General features: G+C 40.0%; 2 protein-coding genes across 2 annotated transcripts; one reads left to right on the top strand and one right to left on the bottom strand.

Moving 5' to 3' along the window:
- The first annotated feature begins 481 nt into the window (after nt 1-481).
- Nucleotides 482-14288, top strand: LOC119129082 (endothelin receptor type B-like). Its single transcript, XM_037262114.1, has 8 exons — nt 482-636; nt 4664-5183; nt 6602-6714; nt 6804-7008; nt 8409-8558; nt 12145-12278; nt 12392-12500; nt 13261-14288. Exons 2-8 carry the CDS (start codon nt 4797-4799, stop codon nt 13399-13401), a joined length of 1239 nt encoding a protein of 412 aa, XP_037118009.1. The 5' UTR covers nt 482-636; nt 4664-4796; the 3' UTR covers nt 13402-14288.
- Nucleotides 14289-16028: 1740 nt separating this feature from the next.
- polr1d (RNA polymerase I and III subunit D) lies at nt 16029-19796 on the bottom strand. The gene is made up of 5 exons (XM_037262127.1): nt 19654-19796; nt 19084-19181; nt 18921-18997; nt 17550-17632; nt 16029-16295 (listed from the first exon to the last, which is right to left on the bottom strand). Exons 1-5 carry the CDS (start codon nt 19690-19692, stop codon nt 16248-16250), a joined length of 345 nt encoding a protein of 114 aa, XP_037118022.1. The 5' UTR covers nt 19693-19796; the 3' UTR covers nt 16029-16247.
- Between the last annotated feature and the right edge of the window lie 83 nt (nt 19797-19879).

The following is a 19879-nucleotide window of genomic DNA, read 5'->3' on the forward strand; positions in this document are numbered from 1 at the left end:
AAGTTTATTTATATAGCCCTAAATCACAAGCAGTCTCAAAGGGCTTCACATATACAAAACAAATTGACAATTATTCTCAAAGCATCCCCTGATCTGAAGCTCCCAAGAGGGCATACTATTTTGTGTGTCATAATTTGTGTATCTACTGCATATCGGTTCTTTGACCCCTCTTGTGTGCCCACTTTTGGGTGTGGATACTGCTGGTAGGTGAATTCCCCCCGGGGATTAATAAAGTATCTATTGCCAACGACAGGTGTAATTATGTGGCTAGTGAAGTGAAAATCCGAATGTGATCATTGGGAGAGGTTGACCATAATTGCCAATAGCCCGTACAAGAGATATCTAAAAAAAGAAAAGCGCACATAGTTATGGCGAATAAAAACTCTTGAATCTTGAATCATAGTTAAGGCGCAGTTGGGGCAGCTATACTGTCACGTGATTGGTTGAGTGTTTGGCGCATATAAAGTGGCGCTTTGCGCTCGGTTAGGTCAGAGGAGCTCGCGCAAGAAGAGAGAGTGGAAAGGAGCCAAACCCGAGGAAAAACTTTGGCAACTTTTATCAAGACAATTACTGGAACGCTGGTGCAATGTTGATGAGGTGGAGACTTTAATCCCGTGTACAACTTGCTGTGTTTTGGTAAGCTATTTGATTGGTTTTGACGAAATATTTAATCATTATATTTGTTTTTAACAAGTTGGATAAATGATACACCTCTTGGTGACTGCCTTGACATCAATTCATCGTTTATATTTTAGCGCATGCTCTGAAAAAAAAAAAAGTAAATTATGATAAATTAATCAGACGGTCCTATGTATCCGTTTATGAAGTTACAGAGCTTGAGAAATTTAAGGTAGGTGACGGACACGACGTCATTGGGACTGCGGTCAAGCCAGCCGTCTTTTATTTTCTCGTGGTCCGCAGTGTCACTGGGTCGTGGTTTGTTTATTATTGTTGTGTTGATTCTCGATCATTGCGGATTGTGAATTGTGTTTTCTGTTGGTTAATTATTATGCTCAATTAATTTGTGACTTCTCAGAAAAGTCAGTTATATAGTATATACATATATATATATATATATATATATATATAAAACCAGAACATTATGAACAATATATTACAGGTAGTTGTACTAGGTTCATCTTGTTTTTTCTTTTTCAATTACTTCACTGGTTCTTCTATATCAAACAATTTTCTTAGGTTCATTTACCTGACATGTTTCGGCGGGTTTGATGAAGGCGGAAGAACCCGCCGAAACATGTCAGGTAAATGAACCTAAGAAAATTGTTTGATATAGAAGAACCAGTGAAGTAATATATTACAGGGCTAACATTGCCCCTGAGTGGAAAGGAATGGACCACCATCTGGTACTGTAGCTTAAGACTTTTTGTACTCGATTCTCTCCACTTTTATATATATATAATATATATATATATTCAGTTTTAAATTCCTTATTCCCGTTCAAAATGCATTGACATTGAAAGAGTCTGTATGAAAGCACTTTATAGTATCAGATATCTGGACAAATCGTTTTAATGGTCTAGTCATTTGGTAATCAGTGTACTAATTAAACCAGCAATTTAAAAACGGCCCTTTGTTACGGCATTTTACAAATTTTTAGACTTGCAGAACCGTAGATTAATCAGTAAAACTAAACAAAATCCACGTTGCACAATCCAGACGTTTATTTGTATAGACGGTATTTAAAAGTACAAATATATATATATATATTTGGCTCTTTGATCCTTGTCAAATACAGTGGATTTTTTTTTTTTTTTTTTTAGCTTGTGCAGACAGATTTTGTCACCGTGCACCTAAAATAACAGTTAGCTGTGGGATGATCTAGTGCACAGGTGTCAAACTCAAGGCCCGGGGGCTGGATATGGCCCGCCACATCATTTTATGTGGCCCGCGAAGACAAATTGTGCATCAAATTCGTGTGTCATTACTAGAATTGCAAATCGTCTTCACTTTTAAAAATATCTTCTTTTTTTTTATTTGACCAGTTTTTACTCGTCTGATTTGAAAACGAGTTATTTGTCGGTTTGTTTTGTAGCTTATACTGTATATAAGATGTGGTGCTCATACATTTATTTGGGTTGACAGTCATAATGGGCCTCCGAAAGAAACTATGACTACAATGCGGCCCGCGAAAAAGAATTGTTTGACACCCCTGATCTAGTGCTAAGGGTCAATGTGTGTGCTTTTCACCACAATGATGTACATGTGTAATAAAAGCACACATCGTCAGTGTGTTGGAGTTTTACAATTACATAGTGGAAACAGAGCTCCTAAATCTTATTTGTTATTGCAGGTTTTACCCTCCAAAAATTTATTTGTGGGTTTGCATAACAATTAAAGTCCAGGATGCTATCCGTTTCATGGCTAGAGTCAGAATCCAAAACTCCATAAATCACATTAGTTAGCACCAAATCCCTGAGAGTATTTTTGTTTTTTTTGTGATCATACATCATTATTCCTCAGCTCCAGATGATGACATGTCTGCTTGCATTGAATGTCCCAATGCATAGTTTCTTCAGTAGTCCAATGTTGCTTGTCCATAAAGAATTAATTAATATATTAACATGAGCATTCAGTCTAATCCCAGAACATTATTTAAAAGGGGGAAAAGGACGAATAAAATCTATTTAAAAAAAAAAAAAAAAACACCAGTCACGAGAAAAACACGAGCACTGACAGGGTTTGTTTCACAATTTATTGTTTTTACTCTTATTGTTTGAGGAAACTAGTGCTGTTCCAGGAGCAATCTACACTGTTTTAAGTGATTTTCCATTGTACAGGTAAAGAATGTAGAAACAAGATATTCAGATTGTTAATATAAAGAGCACAATGCATGGTCTGGAGGGGTGGAGTTTGTGGTGCTTTCATATATTTCTGGAATTTAAACACATGCACATTTTATGTCAAGGAAGTCTCTCCACATATGTTGCATTAAGAGATTGTGCATGTAGTATGTATGATTGTAAACAGATTTTTTTTTTAATCCTAAGAGATGCCCTTGGCAAAGCCAAGACACACATGTGCACTCATTGCAGACTAGTTTCCCGTCCAACTCATAAATTGGTACCTATTATCACCATTCCATTTGTTTAACATTTGGCTCTGTTTAACGCATAGCAGCACTCTGTTCATGTCATTCTAAAACATTTTTTTTGCATTAGGGATGGTCTTCCTTCTGCCAGAAATGTGTTCATAGAGTTATAAATCTAATGCCAAAGGTTTTGCAAAATTTACCGCTACGGTAAGAAAAAAAAAATCCTTTGATTTTTTACATGGACTTTTATGGTATAGGTTAGTATAGCTGGAATCAGATGAATACTGAAACAATGTGTACTTCACAATTGATCTACATGTGATTAACTGGCGAACAGTCTGGGGTGTACAGTAATCCCTCCCTCGCTACTTCGCGTTTCACCTATCGCGGCCTCGCTCTATCGCAGATTCTTTTCGAAACAAATATTGCGGATAGTCAGTGCATCACGGATTTTTTTTTTTTTCATGTCTCACTCACGCACACATTCACATTGTCATATGCAGGAATGAAGCACACAAGACAGGCAAGTGCACCCCTCCACCATCAGCGACCTCGGGCGTCACTTGGAACGCGCGGCTTTGTCTAACCATACGACACTAATGGCCAATTGGAACATGTTGAGGTGTGTCCTTGCAGCTGATTGGCTTCGCAGTTCTAACCACAATTTAGCTCATCCTACCGCACTGTCTGTGTTAACATATCAGACTTGCGCTTCATCACCGAAGTTTTTTTTACTTCGAGACTATAGTGAAAATGTTTACCAAAGTGTTTAAGTAGTTAGTTCGTAAATAAGAATGTCTCTGAAAGTCAGCTTCTCTTTAAAATGTTCACAAAAGTGTTTACTAAATATTTAGTAAACAAGAATGTTTCTTGACTTTAAAATGTTTGCAAAAGTATTTAAAAATGCAAAAAAAAGTGTTTAATAAACAATAAAGTGTTTAAAACTACAATAAAAATTTACAAGTCTTGTGTGAATTTATTGTAACAATACATTTACACTTTCATTTCCTTTATTTTCTTATTTATTTAAATGAATAAGAATATTTCTAAAAGTCAATTTGACTTTAAGATGTTTACAAAAGTGTTTAAAAATACAAAAAACGTTAAAAAGTACATAAAAGTGTTTAAAAATGAAATAAAAGTTCATAAAATCCTTGTGTGGATATTGTAATAATGTATGTTCTCTACTTCGCGGATTTTCACCTATCGCGGGTGGGTATGGAACCAATTAACCTCGATAAACCAGGGATTATTGTATTCTGCCTTTCACTCTATATAAATGTCATCTTTTTTTATTGTTGTGATGTTTTTACATGCATGTAGCTTCAGCTGCAGTTTCGGATATGTGATGTCACTCTGCCATCGCAGTCATCTGGCAGAGAGAAAAGATGGATACTAGAATACAAATAAACGTTTTGTTAATCCATAAATTGTGTGATATGATACTTAACTACTTAACTTTACTAGGCTAATGAATTCAGGACGTGTTGAAGGTTTCAGCCTCCAGCGTTAATGCAATAATCCTGCAAGCCTGTTTGAAAGTTGCCTTCTTAATACACACAGCTGGTTTGTAGCTTGTCCTGCATAATGATTTGTTTATTTTCTCCACAGGACAAACATCTTGAGAAAGGGATCCAGGCCAAAAGCAAATACGTGTGGAAAATGGGTATGTGAGACTGTGTATGTTGAGTCTGCCTTTGACTGAGGAAACGCCTCCCCGTGAAAGAACCTCCCTTGCTGCACAATGAAAGCCATCGCTTTGCTCTGCTTCCTGATGGTTGTGGAGGTTGAGGCCTCTCGGTTCATCCGGGACTCCCCGACTGTGCCTGACACTTCTGAAGTCTTCGAGAATAATGCTTCCATCTCACGTCAACCCCCACTGCCGGGCCGGCCGAGGGTCTCCTTCCCTCCCATGTGCATAAAGCCTACAGAGATTAAGCACGCCTTCAAGTATGTGAACACCATTGTGTCCTGCCTGATCTTTGTGGTCGGGATCATTGGCAATTCCACGCTGCTCAGAATTATATACAAAAACAAGTGTATGAGGAATGGACCCAACGTCCTGATTGGCAGCCTGGCACTGGGGGACCTACTTTATGTCATCATCGCCATCCCCATCACTGTGTATAAGGTAAAGAAATTGTGTTGCTTTGGCTGTCTGTGGTTTTATGTTGCCCTGAAGACAGCCACAGCTGCAGGTTTAGGAATGTAGCCTGTCATTTAGGAGACCGTTACTAAGACCCATTGAGGTGCTCTCGATCAAAGCAAAACAGACAGGATCCAGATAGCAACCCAACAATTGGGCTTACAAATACTATTGCTCAGCCACTTATCATGATCGGCCAATTTCCATGGAAAAGAATGTGACTGACATGTCGATCAACGTCTGTCGTTGACGATCACAAAAATGATCACCCACAGCATGTATTTTTCAGCCTGCAGCCAACTGGCGAGCAGCGTCCCACCTTTCCTCAAGACTGCACCCCATCAAACCAGGAACTGAATTTTGTAAATTGGAATTTTGGAAATTGGAATTAAAATTTGGACAGATTGTTTCATTATAAAATCTAATTTATTAATGATTGACAGATTAATAAATTATTTTATAATTATTACTTTAGGCGGCTCGGTGGCGCACTGGGTAGCACGTCCGCCTCACAGTTAGGAAGGGTGCGGGTTCGATTCCACCTCCGGCCCTCCCTATGTGGAGTTTGCATGTTCTCCCCGGGCCCGCGTGGGTTTTCTCCGGGCACTCCGGTTTCCTCCCACATCCCAAAAACATCCTTGGTAGGCCAATTGAAGACTCCGAATTGTCCCTAGGTGTGAGTGTGAGTGTGAGTGTGAGTGCAAATGGTTGTTTGTCTCTGTGTGCCCTGCGATTGGCTAGCGACCGGTTCAGGGTGTCCCCCGCCTACTGATGACGGCTGGGATAGGCTCCAGCACTCCCGCGACCCCCGTGGGGACTAAGCGGTTCACAAAATGGATGGATGGATTATTACTTTATTACATCATAGGTGTTGAGAGCAGCTCTAAAATTGACAAAGGGAAGTTAAAACAGTCTTCTTGTATCAAGTGCATTGTTGCCATTTGTGTTGAAACTTCCAGCTGGATTGAATGTAGTGGAAACCACAGTCAGTTATGCTTATCACACAAACTGAACGGGACTGGTTCAATTTCCTGAATCTAATTGGATAATCATGAATAACATGTCTTAAATACTGAGTATTTTCGTGTGGTGCAACTCAGTCTACTCTCCAACACTGGAATGTAAGCTGAAGGCTTGATAATAAACTGTCAGCGTTTGTTAAAAAGGCCACTGGGGTTTAGAAAGTTGAGGTTTTTTTTCTCTCTCTCAAGACACGATAACTTGAGACACTGCTCTGATGCTGAACTGATTTAATCAGCCTCTGGGAGATATAATTTTTTTGAAAGGAGACACACTGCAGTGTTAGTTTTGTCTTTGACTGTCACGTAAGAAAAACAGGAATACAATTCCAGTCTGATGTAATAAACAGTTCCCTAACCACAAAATGATCTGTCTTCATGCAGCTAATAGCAGAGGACTGGCCATTTGGAGTATACGTCTGCAAGATGATACCATTCATTCAAAAAGCCTCAGTGGGTATCACTGTTCTCAGCCTGTGTGCTCTAAGTGTGGACCGGTGTGTATATTCGCAATCCACAATCAATTGTGCAGACCTGCAGTGATCGAATTTGCCAAAACAAATATGTGTGTGCATTGTCTGTGCAGCTACCACGCAGTAACATCATGGAGCAGGGTGAAAGGGATGGGGATCCCTGCATGGAAGGCAGTGGAGGCGACACTGATTTGGGTGATTGCTTTGCTGCTAGCAGTCCCTGAGGCGCTTGCGTTTGACATGCTGGAGATGCCATACAGAGGCAACAAGCTGCGTGTGTGTCTGCTGCATCCAGAGCAGAGCTCCAGCTTTGTAAAGGTAGGCAAAACTATATTCATCACTCCATTTAAAGGAAATACCATGCAGTCTAGAATTTTTTACTACCTCTATTCAAAAAATTCTCAAAGGATTTCTTTCTGCCTTGGGTCATCATTTATTTTGTTCTATTTAGTGTACACTGTCAAGATAAAGAAAGCCAACTGCTACAAGTGTTTATGCTATGCATGATAATAACACACCACCATCTCAATGAGAAGGCCTACTCCAAAAAGAACCTTACTTTATCAAATAACATATGCCTTTAATACCAATCCTTTTAGGACGCTTATTTTTATATTAGTTTTTCCTGGCAGCGTGCCGTGGCGTGACGGCTGTTGCTACGCGTAATCCTGATTGTACTTAGCACCAACACATCATCCTGAAATCAAGTTCAATTGTTATTTAAGGATGCTAAAAATAATTATGCTGCTATTGTATTATACGGCTCCTGCTGGCAGCATTGACTCCTGCGTTAGCTAATAGATAAGCAAGTGCTCGAAAAGTTGGCAAGAGTGATCTCATTGTTTTTCAGAGGCAATGACAAAAATGACTGGGCAATTTAATGTTGACAGTCTCACACAGTTGTTGTTGCTACTAATTACTTTTTAACAAACCAGGCTGACTCAAACATGCTTTTTTTTTTTTTTAAGCCAAAAGACCAAGAAGAGTTTGGCTAATTTAAATGTGCTGGCAAAATTGCTACTGTTGTCGTGACATCATTTCGCAAACAAGTTGTGCGTTTATGAGCCCGTAAATCGTAGTACTTAGCTTGGGGTGCTTATTACAACCCCTCAACAGAAACATTCAATAGCAAAATGCAAAACTTATCATTACACCATCATATCTATCTACAGCCTATTCTGTAAATAATGCAATAAAACATTAGTTTAATATAGTTTAATCACATGCAACTGATGTACTCTATATTACTAGAATTGAAAGAAATCCAAAGAATATGTATATATTTTTTTGTTCCTGCACACCCTCCCGGCACTCTCAGTGACAAAGAGGGCAACTTAAAAACCATCATGTTTTATAGTGTATAGTGGGCTGCCTTACGGGAGCATTAAAAACATTCACTTGAACAATTCAAACAGATGATACCAGCAAATTGGGGTACTGTATTATACACGGGTACAGAGAAAAACACTACTTTTTCGGGTTCCTTTTGAGGAGGCATATTTTAAACATGTGCATATTATACACAGGATTTTAGGGTAACAGTAGTCTTTCACACAACTCCCCCCCCTGTCTTGGAATTGCTGCTGGTATCCCCAAAAAGATTTATTATGTCTAGTTGAGTGATTAGAGCAACAAGGGGATACATCTATCAATGTTAAGATGTTCATACTAAAGAGTTTGAAAGTGCACTTCCTCTGAGTGTGTTTGCATCTTTCCAGTTTTACCAGGATGTAAAAGTCTGGTGGCTGTTTGGCTTTTACTTCTGCCTACCACTCGCCTGCACAGCAATCTTTTACACCCTCATGTCCTGCGAGATGCTGAGTCGCAAGAAAGGCATGCGAATTGCACTCAACGACCACATGATGCAGGTATGATTGCAAGCATTGTGGTGCTCTGTGGTAGTTAAGGGGGTTGGGGGAAGGGGATCAATTATGTGATGCATTGCAATGTTGATTGTGAGTTGCTTAATACATTTAAACGATTCATTGTTAAATTGGGTAATGCTGGCGGGTTATGGCTGGACAATATAGAGGATCTCGACGCTAACCCATTTCAGAAGGCGCATTGAAAGCAATTGGTCAAATTTTGTCTAAAACTACATAATACCACAAAAACAACAAAATACAGTACAGCAAAAGCTTGGAGCACAGCCTTGGAGCGCATGTGGCTACTCGTCGGTTTCCCCCCGGTCTTGTCTGGAGGCTCACAGTCTGAATCTGTTCCGGTGTCTGAGTGGACTTCTGTCTGTCTGCTGGCCGTGAGTCTCTAACCCGCCTGTGTCTTTGTTCGCCCCCTTCCTTCCCTCAATAAACCCTGGTCCAAGCTGCATTTGGTCACCCTGCTCATTCCACCCGTGACACAAACATGACAAAATAACACTATTTAAACACAAAACGTATCTACCCATGGTAGATGAGCCAAAGACGTGGAAATAATGTCCCAAAGCGAATCAATGTGAATGAAAGGAAGGCTATTGTTTACAAATACAGTGTGACGAATGAAAGTGCATACCAGTACCCGGGCCTACCTTGTCACTGCACAAGTTGAGCTGGTGTGTTGCATCTCGTGGAAATGTTCATTACTGAAAAGGCCCCACATTAAAGCTTGCTCTTAAAAAGATCCGTCATCCAGGCACTTAAATATTTACAGTAGCTCCCTTGTTACACGCTTGTTATCCCGTGAACTCAACTCTTCAGCGTGAATCCCCGTGGTCTTGCCAGTGCAGCTTTCCAGAACTGCAGTCGAGCATCACAATGGTTTAAAACCCGCTAAACAACAACGTCAATTAACGTCGGTTTCTAAAACTTTGTCCGAGAACCGAGGCAAAGATCCCGCCATTTTGTGTCGAAAACCCCGATTAAGTCGAGTGCCGAGGCGGGTGACTTTGGGGGTTCCGCTGTGTAGACAAAATATCAATATCGTGATAAAGGCCTATGCAATACGCATATCATAAAGACATGCAATAATTTTTTAGTGGAACTGTATCGTTTTATCAGAATTTGCAAACTTCATTGCTCATCGCCATGCAAGAGTTCAACATTATCTTAGGGAATCAAAATTAATTACACCGACCTTGCTTGTTTTGCTGTATGAAAATTGCAATAATATCGATACCGCTATGTTCAAAATCCAGAATACACATTTTTCCAATATTGTGCAGCCCGAGTATGAGTGAAATATGTCCACTCACCTCAACTTTCTTTTATAGAGCACTTTAAAAACAACCACAGCTGCATCCAAAGTGCTTTTGGCGAGTTTCGTAATGAGCCGTGCATATTTTCAAAACACCCAAAGTTGCGGCCACAGATCCACTGCCATCTTCTCATGAAATATAAAACAACTTGTATTTGTCTATGTTCTACTGTGACGGGCCACACATGATTAATTTAAGGCCAGAGACTGTGGTCCGGTGGAAATTTGAATACGGGCTGCAATTGTCCCACGGGCCGGACTATGGACACACCTGGTTTAAGGGAAGGCCATTGCAAAGGGAGGGACTGGCAACAGAAAAAGCTCGATCCCCTCTGAACCTTTGCTTAGTTTTTGGCGCCTCCAGCAGTGTCCAGTCCACTAATCTTTATGCACGGGGAAGATATGTAGCTGTGGAGAAGTCCAGAGAGGAAAGGTGGGGTAAGATCATTTAAAGATTTGGAAACAAACTGGAGACATTTGAGGGAGAACTGGCTCCCTCCAAAATAAAGACCAAATACAGTGACCCACCCAAGATGTAATGAAAATGGATCACTGTTTCTAAGTGCTATTGTGAAAAGGGAGGCTTCACTTTAACATGCTGGCTAAGAAAACAAATAGATTTAACAAGCGCACCATTTTGCTTGTCTAATCTAAAATCGCTGTCTGATTTAAAATCCAAATTCGAGACTGTTGGCTTTACATAAGATGCCAGGGTACCTAGGTCACCAGGGTGAGAAGGCGACTGGGACCAAACAACAGAACTTTGGTTCTCTTAAAGTTCAACAAGTTTAGTGCCATCCAGGCTTTGATGTCTTCCAGACAAGCCAAAAGTGACCCTAATGAGAAAGCCTCCTAAATGCTCAGCGGGACAACTGTCATCCACATAGCAGTGCCAGGAAATACCATCCTTTCTTAAATTGGAACCCAGGGGCAGCAAATATTATGAAAAGAGCAGGGGCCTCAAAATTGAAACCTGTGGAACACCATATGACAATGGGCCAGAGTGGGACTCAGAGCAACCAAGGTTCACACAAAAACTCCAGCCTGCCAAATAGGATGTCAGCACTAATGCCCACCTATAGTTCTGCAAACAAGCCGACACACAAAGTTTCCTGTGTCATTAGAATGAGAATGTCATTAAAAGACTAAAATAAGACTGACTGCAATGCAGCTTCTTCTTTATCCCAAAAAGATTTCAACTGAGTGTGCATCACTTTTCACAGAATATTTGAAATAAATCAAATGGTTGTAAAGTTCCACAGCACACCTTGATCAAGACCAGTTATCGTGAGCAGGGGTTGCACCACAGCATGTTTAAAAGGTTGAGGGACTACACCAGATTATAGACTGCTGTTGATAATGGCCAAAACTGACCAATACTCGGGAGGACCTCCGAAAGAAATGGGGTCATAAGGGGAGTCAAATGGCTTAATCTGGTGAACTGTATATTATAGAAACCTTGGGGAAACTGCTTTAAAATAATTTAACATTGAGCAAGGAACATAGACACCGGGGTCAAGTGTGGTGTTTAAGATGAGTAACCTTACCTAACCTGTAGTAACCTTATCAATGAAAACGTACAGGGATCTCTTGCACATTTTGCACAAGACTGCAAATAGGCTGAAGGGGGTGAGAAGCGAGTCAATAGTTTTGAATAGACAGTTACACGTGGAGGTTGAAGGTTGGTCTAAATAGAGTTAAAAAAGGTTCTCTTTGGGCCTCTTTCTCGGGTAGCAGCACCAGCAATCCTTTAAGATATAATATGAAACCTGCTGATACTTCATCGATGCAAAAAAAAAGTATTTATAGTGAGTTTGAATCCGGGCTGCGGCCTTCCTGTGTGTAGTTTGCATGTTCTCTCTCCGTTTGGATGGCTTTTCTCCTGGCACCGGTACTCTGATTTCCTCTCACATTCCAAATGCATACATGGTAGGTAAATTGAGCCCTCTAAGTTGTCCTTAAGTGTGATTGTGAGTGTGAATAGTTGTTCGTCTATGTGTGCCCTGCGAATGGTTGTTCTTCTACGTGTGCCCTCCGAATGGCTGGCAACCAGTTCAGGATGTCCCTCGCCTGCTGCCCGAAGTCAGCTGGGATAGGCCCCAGCACACCCGCAACCCTCGAGAGGATAAGACATATGATGCAACAATAAGTGAATTGAATCATAGCCCTACCAATTGTGGTGAAAGATTTCTACCCATAGGTGTTGTAACTTGCAGTCAACCTAAAAACACCCAAGTTGAGCATCATTTTGTCTTCGTCTAGAGGAGGGAAGTAGCCAAGACAGTGTTCTGCCTCGTGTTGATTTTTGCTCTCTGCTGGCTGCCACTTCACCTCAGCCGGATTCTGAAGAAAACAGTCTACGACCAAAATGACCCCAACCGCTGTGAACTCCTCAGGTTGGCGTACACGTAGGCAAACAACCTGCACATGTCATGAGAACACATTGTTCTCTGTTTTGTGACTTCCTGTTGAATTCACAGAATAACCCCGTCTCCACTCCTTGTTTCAGCTTCCTCTTAGTGATGGATTACATCGGGATCAACATGGCTTCCCTTAACTCCTGCATCAACCCCATTGCCCTCTACTTTGTCAGTCAGAAGTTCAAAAACTGCTTCCAGGTGAGATTGACAAGACAAAATTCAAGACAGTTGTCACTATTGATGAAAATCAAGAAAAAATGGTACACACACACACACTTTTTTAAATGAATCAAAATGAAAAAATAATTAAATACAATAAAACACAATGATCCAGTGGAACAATAGTATATAAAATATCTGGCAGAAAACAAATTTTCAAGGAATGTACATAGCTGTTGTACAATTTATAATGTAGTGTAATGTACAAATTTTGTTTATATTCATTCTCCCCTAACAATGCTCTATATGTGAACTTGTGGATCATGTAAACCACAGGTGTCAAACTCAAGGCCCGGGGACCAGATACGGCCCGCCACATCATTTTATGTGGCCCGCGAAGACAAATTGTGCATCAAATTCGTGTCATTATTGGATTGCAAATTATCTTCACTTTTAATAATATCTTTCTTTTTTTAATATTTGACCAGTTTTTACTCGTCTGATTTAAAAACGAGTTTTTTGTCAGTTTGTTTTGTAGCTTTTACTGTATATAATATGAGGTGCTCATATATTTATTTGGGTTGACAGTCATAATGGCCCTCCGAAAGAAGCTATGACTACAATGCGGCCCGCGAAAACAATTAATTTGACACCCCTGATGTGAAGATTCAACCCCAAAACAGAAGCGTTGATTCAGTTACATCAGTTCACAGTTCATACAACCTAAGTCTTGTATTTAAATAAAAAAGATTAGCACTTTCTTGCTTGAATCATGAGTAATAACCATTTGTCCTTGCAGTCTTGCCTGTGCTGCTGGTGCTATGGAACATCTACACTAGATGAACGGGGGTCTGTCCCAGGGTGGAAAGGTTCCTGCCACGGCAACGGACTAGATCGCTCCAGCTCCCGCTCCAGTCAGAAATACACAAGCTCCTCATGAATACACTCGCACACTTAAACCATTCTTCTTTTGTTACAAACCCCATGTCACGTAAGCTATGGCAATGGAGGTGCTCTATCTGTCTATACGTATGTATGCATAATTGCATATATACTGTGTGTATGCATAGTACATATATCCACATAACCTGAGAGAAAAAGCAAAATGGGAAGAGATGACCCTGAGCTGCTTCTGCATATGAATTGAATCATTTTGTAAAATTGAGCACAGTCATTCCCACGCGCCTTCATAATCATAGAGGAGAAATTGTAGTGATGTCACGCTGCCAAATGTTAAGTGAAGAGGAGCCTTTTTGAGGAAATTTTGTAGAACAGACCATTGCCGTTTTGCAATACTGAGGAGCGGGATGCTATTATTTTATTAACCCTGCTTGTTATGACTTGTTCTGTCTATAAAGTCTTGCCCAGTTTCTGTTTGAAGGAAAAATTAATTAAGATGGTCCTCATGTTAGTAATTTTTTTCACCTCTGTCATGTGGTTGCTGTTGTTGAGACTGTGGCTCGGCCCACAACGGGAAATCACTTCCAAGAGACAAATTTAAATGGTGTTTAATTAGTTGTGCTGTTGAAAAGCACTTTTTGGTTTATATGTCTTTATGAAGCATATGTTTATACATTCTCATTCTCTTATATATTTCGTTTGGACTGGAAGTCAACTTTTGTGACAAGACTTTTTGTGCCATCATACAGTACACTTTAAATGTCAGGACACCTGGCTATTATACCTTCGGGAACTCTGAATGGGATAGAAGTGGCAACACTGTACAAGATGTTGGACTTTGTCTGAGAAAGATTTTTTTTAATGTCGACTGCCATTTCCCTACGTCAATGTACATATATAATGTATATAAAATATTTCATCTGTCTACGAGCCCGCTACTGTGTTTTTTTTAGTTATATTTGTGTGTGTGTATGTGTGTGCTATGCAAAATAATGCGCATACATTGCGTGTGTCACAGTAGTAAAGTTATTTTTTTCAATATTTTTATGAAGGTTTGACTCCCACTGATGATTGTCATGGAATTTAAAAACGGGAGCAATTTTTGCCCCATGGTTTTATGGGTTAATTGTGCAAACAGATTAGGGAGCTGCTCAATAAACCAGCGTACCAAATCATTTATGTTTCTACCAGGGCATGCAAAGTACTAAAACGAAAGGAAAATCCCCAACATTTTCCTAGGTTGTGAAACCTTTTACCCATTTTGGCTTTATTTTAAGATAGGTCAAAATCCCTCAATCTAAGATGGGTTATTTTGATGAACGCATCAGTAAATTTGGCCAATGTCATTCACCAGCAGCCAGGCCACCTGTTTGTCAGTTCCGTCCGTCCGTCCGTCCGTCCGTCCGTCCGTCCGTCCGTCCGTCCATCCATCCATCCATCCATCCATCCATCCATCCATCCATCCATCCATCCATCCATCCATCCATCCAAAGCTCTGGTAGGACTGACATTGTTGCTTTTTTGAAAAGTAGTTGCTAAAATGCGAATTCACTAAATATAGCAAATATTGACTGTCCGTTTGGAAAGTTGCCCCTCTGCTTGCAGCTATGCTGTTAGTGATGATGATGGATGACTATTGCATTGAATTCAGCTGAAATTGATTTATTTCTATCAAATAGCTCTTGAATATTAAGGTTGCAAAAAATAACTATGTCCATGGTATTTAGGGTTGCTCAGAGTTATGCTTGTGGCCCTGGATAAAGTTTAATCGCCAAAAGGATTGAGAGGGGGTTCTTGTAAAAAAAATAAAAAAATAATAATAATAATCTCCCCTTTTCTTGACTGTAAAGTGTGGAAAAACCCTGATATAGTACACATTGCTTACTTGAAGCATAGGACAGAATGACTGTCATCAAGCTACATACAGGCAGTCTGTCCCGTTCTTGCTCCACTGCAGAGAATGTCCATCAATTTTGTGACTTGCACATCTAAATGTCTCTTGAATTTATCGGTGCAGCAAGGCTAAGTGGAAAACATGAGATAACTGTTGCACCATAGAAATTCCTTTTTGAAAACCACGTGTTGACGATTGTTCCCAAAGCTGTCAACCACACACGCAGCTATGTGTTGCCATGTGACAGACGGATATGCTTAACCCTCCAAACCTTACATGTTATTATTCAAACTTCAGTACCCTCGTTCTTTTTCTGCATCTGCTTTGGCGGCACAATGCAAAATAACCCAGACTGCGTTTTTTTGCCAATTGTGAAATCTTTAGATCCATAGTTTCCCTTGAGATGTCAAAAACCTCTTCAAAAGGACAGATGCAAACAATTTTGTGTTCCAAGGATTACATCAATGCTTTGGAAATCCTTTAAAACAGGGGTCTCAAACTCCAGTCCTCGGGGGCCGCATTCCTACAAGTTTCCCTCGTTAAACACACTTGATTCAAATGATCAGTTCATCCTCACGTTCTGCAGGAGCCTGCTAATTGAATCAGGTGTGTTTAACGAGGGAAACTTGGAAAACATGTAGGAATGCGGCCCCCGAGGACTGGAGTTTGAGACCCCTGCTTTAAAAGGAGCAGTTGCGACAATTCATAGCACAGGAAATAACTAGTCTTGGGGGAGTTGAGGAATGAAAAAATAGGACACAACGTGACACTGATCATTTTTGTTCTGGAGTTTAATGTTTTGCCTCCTCAAGCCAACAATTCGGGAAATACGGAACAGGGAAAAAAATACCCAAATGCTTTTCCCCACAAAAAAAGGGGACAATCAATATCTTTGGACAAGCATTTGCATGGCTGCATTTCAACAACCTTTTGTATAAAACTATACTTACTAAATAAATAAAACTATGTTCTTTCATTTGGCTTGATGTTCTTCATTCCATGGGTTGCTCCTGGTTTTCTTTGAACTCTTTCACTTTTGCCTGGAATAGTACAAGAGAACATTCAGCTTGAGTTGCGACAACATTGACACAAGGGTCTCTTGCTGAGAGGCCCTGTCATGGGTTCAAAAACCGCCATCTGAGCAGTGCTCGCTGACGCTAAAGGAAGAGGACAGTAATCCCTTCCAAGTATTATTTGGATCACGAGTCCGATATTTTTCTATGTTGGGGAAAATCAAAGTTTAGCCTGAAGTGTTCAAGTAAATGTACTTATTTGTCACCGTGTACAGACTTTTTTTTCCAAAATAAATAAGCCAATTGGTTTTTAAGGGTAAGATTACTATGAAATATCATTTAAGTGTTTAGGTATCAAAGTGTTTAGTATATTTTTGGTTGAACTACAAAATTGTTTTGTCAATCAATTACTCCTGCCCCCCCTCTACCGCATGTCCGCCTCACAGTTCAGAGGGTGCGAGTTTGATTCCACCTCTGGCCCTCCCTGTGTGGAATTTGCATGTTCTCCCTGTGTCCGCGTGGGTTTTCTCTGGGCACTCTGGTTTCCTCCCACATCCCAAAAACATGCATGATAGGCTGATTGAGCACTCCAAATTGCCCAGATGGAGTGCGGGTGGTCGTGTGTCTATGTGTGCCCTGCGATTGGCTGGCAACCGGTAGGGCCATTAAAATTCAATGTGATGATTTTGACTTTAACTGACTTTTTTTCAGAAAATGTTGGTTGATAAATTCCACCACTTTGGGGGCAGTTAACTGCTGGGTTTCAACTTTGCTTCATTGCATATGCATTTGTATGTTTCCTAAGGAAACTGCGCCAATGTATAGACACTTGTAAGAGACAAATGCTTTATGTCTCATTTGTCTGTCTTAGCTCGGTTAAACAAAGACATTGGTTGTTTTCCAGGAAGATTATCCATTTTGTGGTCATGCGGTGACTATCACGTAATCCCAGCTTCATCAAAGTGCTCCTACAATAACCCGAACATCAAAGCTCGTCTTTGCATACATCGAGCATATGATGTGACGTTCCCCCCAAGCCACTCCAAATCTTTCTTGGATCTGAAGGTTTTCACACATTTTGGATCAGACTCCTGATGTACCAAAAGAAAGAGCCTGTGTGTAGTGGTACTGATTATTTGAAGTGCTCTTTAATGTGAGATCTAAGATAAAGATGATTTATCCATTTTACTTTTGATTCAAACCACCTTTTGTAAACTGAAGCAGCATGTTTTTTTCAATGTTGCACTTTGCCTTCATTTGTTTAAGTCTGTCAAGGCCTACCTCAAAAGTGGTGAGAACATGTTGACAAACTTCCCGGAGCTGAGTCAGGCCCTTCCTCAGAGACTCAACGGCTGGAGTTCCATCTAGGGGGGGAGGGAAGGAAACAGCAGGTACTTGTGAGGAACTGGCCTACCAACGCATTCGTTTTTGCGTAGATCATTCATGTGATGAAACCGCAGTCGAAAAATCTTAAGGGTTTTGTAAGAGCGGTCCTTGAACCTCGTGAGGAAAAGTAGTTCAGATAATGGAAAGGGGGGGAACATATTCATTGCTCTCTTTCATCAAAGCAGAATGAGCGGGTTACTCAAAGCCACGAGACATATTCAGGTCACGTTCACAACGCTACATAGGAAAAATAACTGGCAACTCTTCTTATATTGCACATTTTTGCTCAAAGGAACAAAAATGTTGTAAAACACAATGGCAGTCTGAATACAGAACAATTTCATAATTAATCCACCAAAAATATTTGTTCAACCAATAGATTAGTATTTTAACTAGTTAATCCAGAGACAAAACCAATAGATGAGTATTTGCACTAATGTCTGTATAATGTAAAGTGTAATTTTTCTGCTGTCATCTTTTATCCTGGAGAGAGAAAAAATATATATTCTATTCTACCAGATACTTGTAAGCAAAGATGAAGCACTGAAATACTTTTGTACTGACATGCAATCAATCCATTCATCCATCTATCCAACCGCCTCCCCATTCACCTGTTCATCCATCATCCATACGTCCATCATCTGTTCGTCTACTAATTCATCCATCCCAAACATTACAATTCATCCATCCCAAACATTATTTACATTGAATGCCGCTAAACGTAAATGAATATGTCTGTGTATGTTCTTCTGTGGGTTTTAGCTTGTATTTTTTATCTTTTTTATTCTATTTATTCATTTTTTTATCTCATGCGCTGATCGGTTGGCACTTTTTAAATTTCGTTGTACATGTGTGACAATGACAATAAAGATCTATTCTATTCCATTCTATTTTGCCCTTGATTGATCATAATGAGCTTAAAAAAAAAAACATCTTGTAGAATACTGAAACAATGTGATGTTAGTCTGGGCCAGTGTTTTGCTAACATAATTCCACATCTACCCACCTCACTGATTGTCAAATATAACTGGACAAAACTAAAATAAAAGCAATTTAACGTAATGTTAGAAACGTGGTATCAATTTGGGGGAAACGCACACACAAATATTGTATAAGCTCTTTTATCAAAGTGAAGTGTATGTTTCCAAAAGCCTGTGGGGTTTTGTAGCCCAGACAAAGAAAATGTCTACTTACTATTTTGCACATTTTTGGTCAAATTAACAAAAATATTCTAAAACACCATTACTGGTAGCCAGTGTTCTTTACCTCGTGTCTGAATCCGAAAGTTTATCTTGTTCTCTGATGGATGGGTGATGGTGTAGCCGCAAAACTCAACAGACTCGCTGGTGTAAACACAAAAAAAGGAAAAGTGACCTTTGGTTTAAACTAAAAAAACATTTCTTTCGCCAACTTGGTCAAAAGCACTGACTCTTTCATGATCATATATCGCAGAGAGTTGCCCAGGGTATGGTCTTCATCATGCATCACAAATGTCACACTGCCCTCATCAGAACCATCGGCTTGGACCTAAAACGCATTGCAGAAAAAATAACTGTTTCACTTTTGCCGGCCTTAATTGGACCTAAAACGCATTGCAGAAATAAACAAACACAACAACAACAAAAAACAGTTCAACTTTTATCAGATTTAAATTCACCTAATCAAGAGCGATCCCTAGTGGAAAAAAAACGTAAACAAGGTATGTAAGTTAAGTCCTCTCTGTTGCATTATAGTGAAACTTTAGATCACCAGTAATGTGTAAAGCTTGAGTGTTGATTAAAGTGGTGCTGATTTTGATCACCATTGTTGTTTTTTATCACCAATGTTTCACGTGTAAACAACCGGGCAATTTGCTTGCCGCGCCACAGATGCTAGTATCACACTACGGATGCAATGTATAGTAAAACCTGTCGGGTGCCGAGGTAGCGTCGGGTTATTGTTAAAATCATATTTACATATTGTCAGTGTCAATCTTGTAGGGTTTGTTTAAGACTCTTACCATTTCGAGAATTCGTTTCTTCTCGCCTTCTTCAGCCATGCTGCACACTCACGCGGACCCATACGGGTTTACCCATAGTTTTGTCTGACAGGTAACGGCTGAGGTGAGTTTGTTTACGTCCAATGAAAACGCTTCAAAGTATGTTTTAACCGACCAGATTTTTTATATCAGCTTATTTTTTAATGTGGGTGTTGCAAGTAATACAGTTACAGAACAAATTCTCTCC

Source organism: Syngnathus acus, chromosome 10, assembly GCF_901709675.1.
Source record: "Syngnathus acus chromosome 10, fSynAcu1.2, whole genome shotgun sequence".
Taxonomy (NCBI): Eukaryota; Metazoa; Chordata; class Actinopteri; order Syngnathiformes; family Syngnathidae; genus Syngnathus; species Syngnathus acus.

Bases quoted from the DNA above. Each gene is read 5' to 3' on its own strand.
- LOC119129082 (XM_037262114.1), top strand. From the start codon at position 4,797: ATGAAAGCCATCGCTTTGCTCTGCTTCCTGATGGTTGTGGAGGTTGAG. The intron at 5,184-6,601 runs GTAAAGAAATTG...GTCTTCATGCAG, and splicing joins TCCCCATCACTGTGTATAAG to CTAATAGCAGAGGACTGGCC. The intron at 8,559-12,144 runs GTATGATTGCAA...GTCTTCGTCTAG, and splicing joins TCAACGACCACATGATGCAG to AGGAGGGAAGTAGCCAAGAC.
- polr1d (XM_037262127.1), bottom strand. From the start codon at position 19,692: ATGGCTGAAGAAGGCGAGAAGAAACGAATTCTCGAAATG. The intron at 17,633-18,920 runs GTAAAGAACACT...CTCCCCCCCTAG, and splicing joins CTTTCGGATTCAGACACGAG to ATGGAACTCCAGCCGTTGAG. The intron at 16,296-17,549 runs GTAGGCCTTGAC...GTACTATTCCAG, and splicing joins ATGTTCTCACCACTTTTGAG to GCAAAAGTGAAAGAGTTCAA.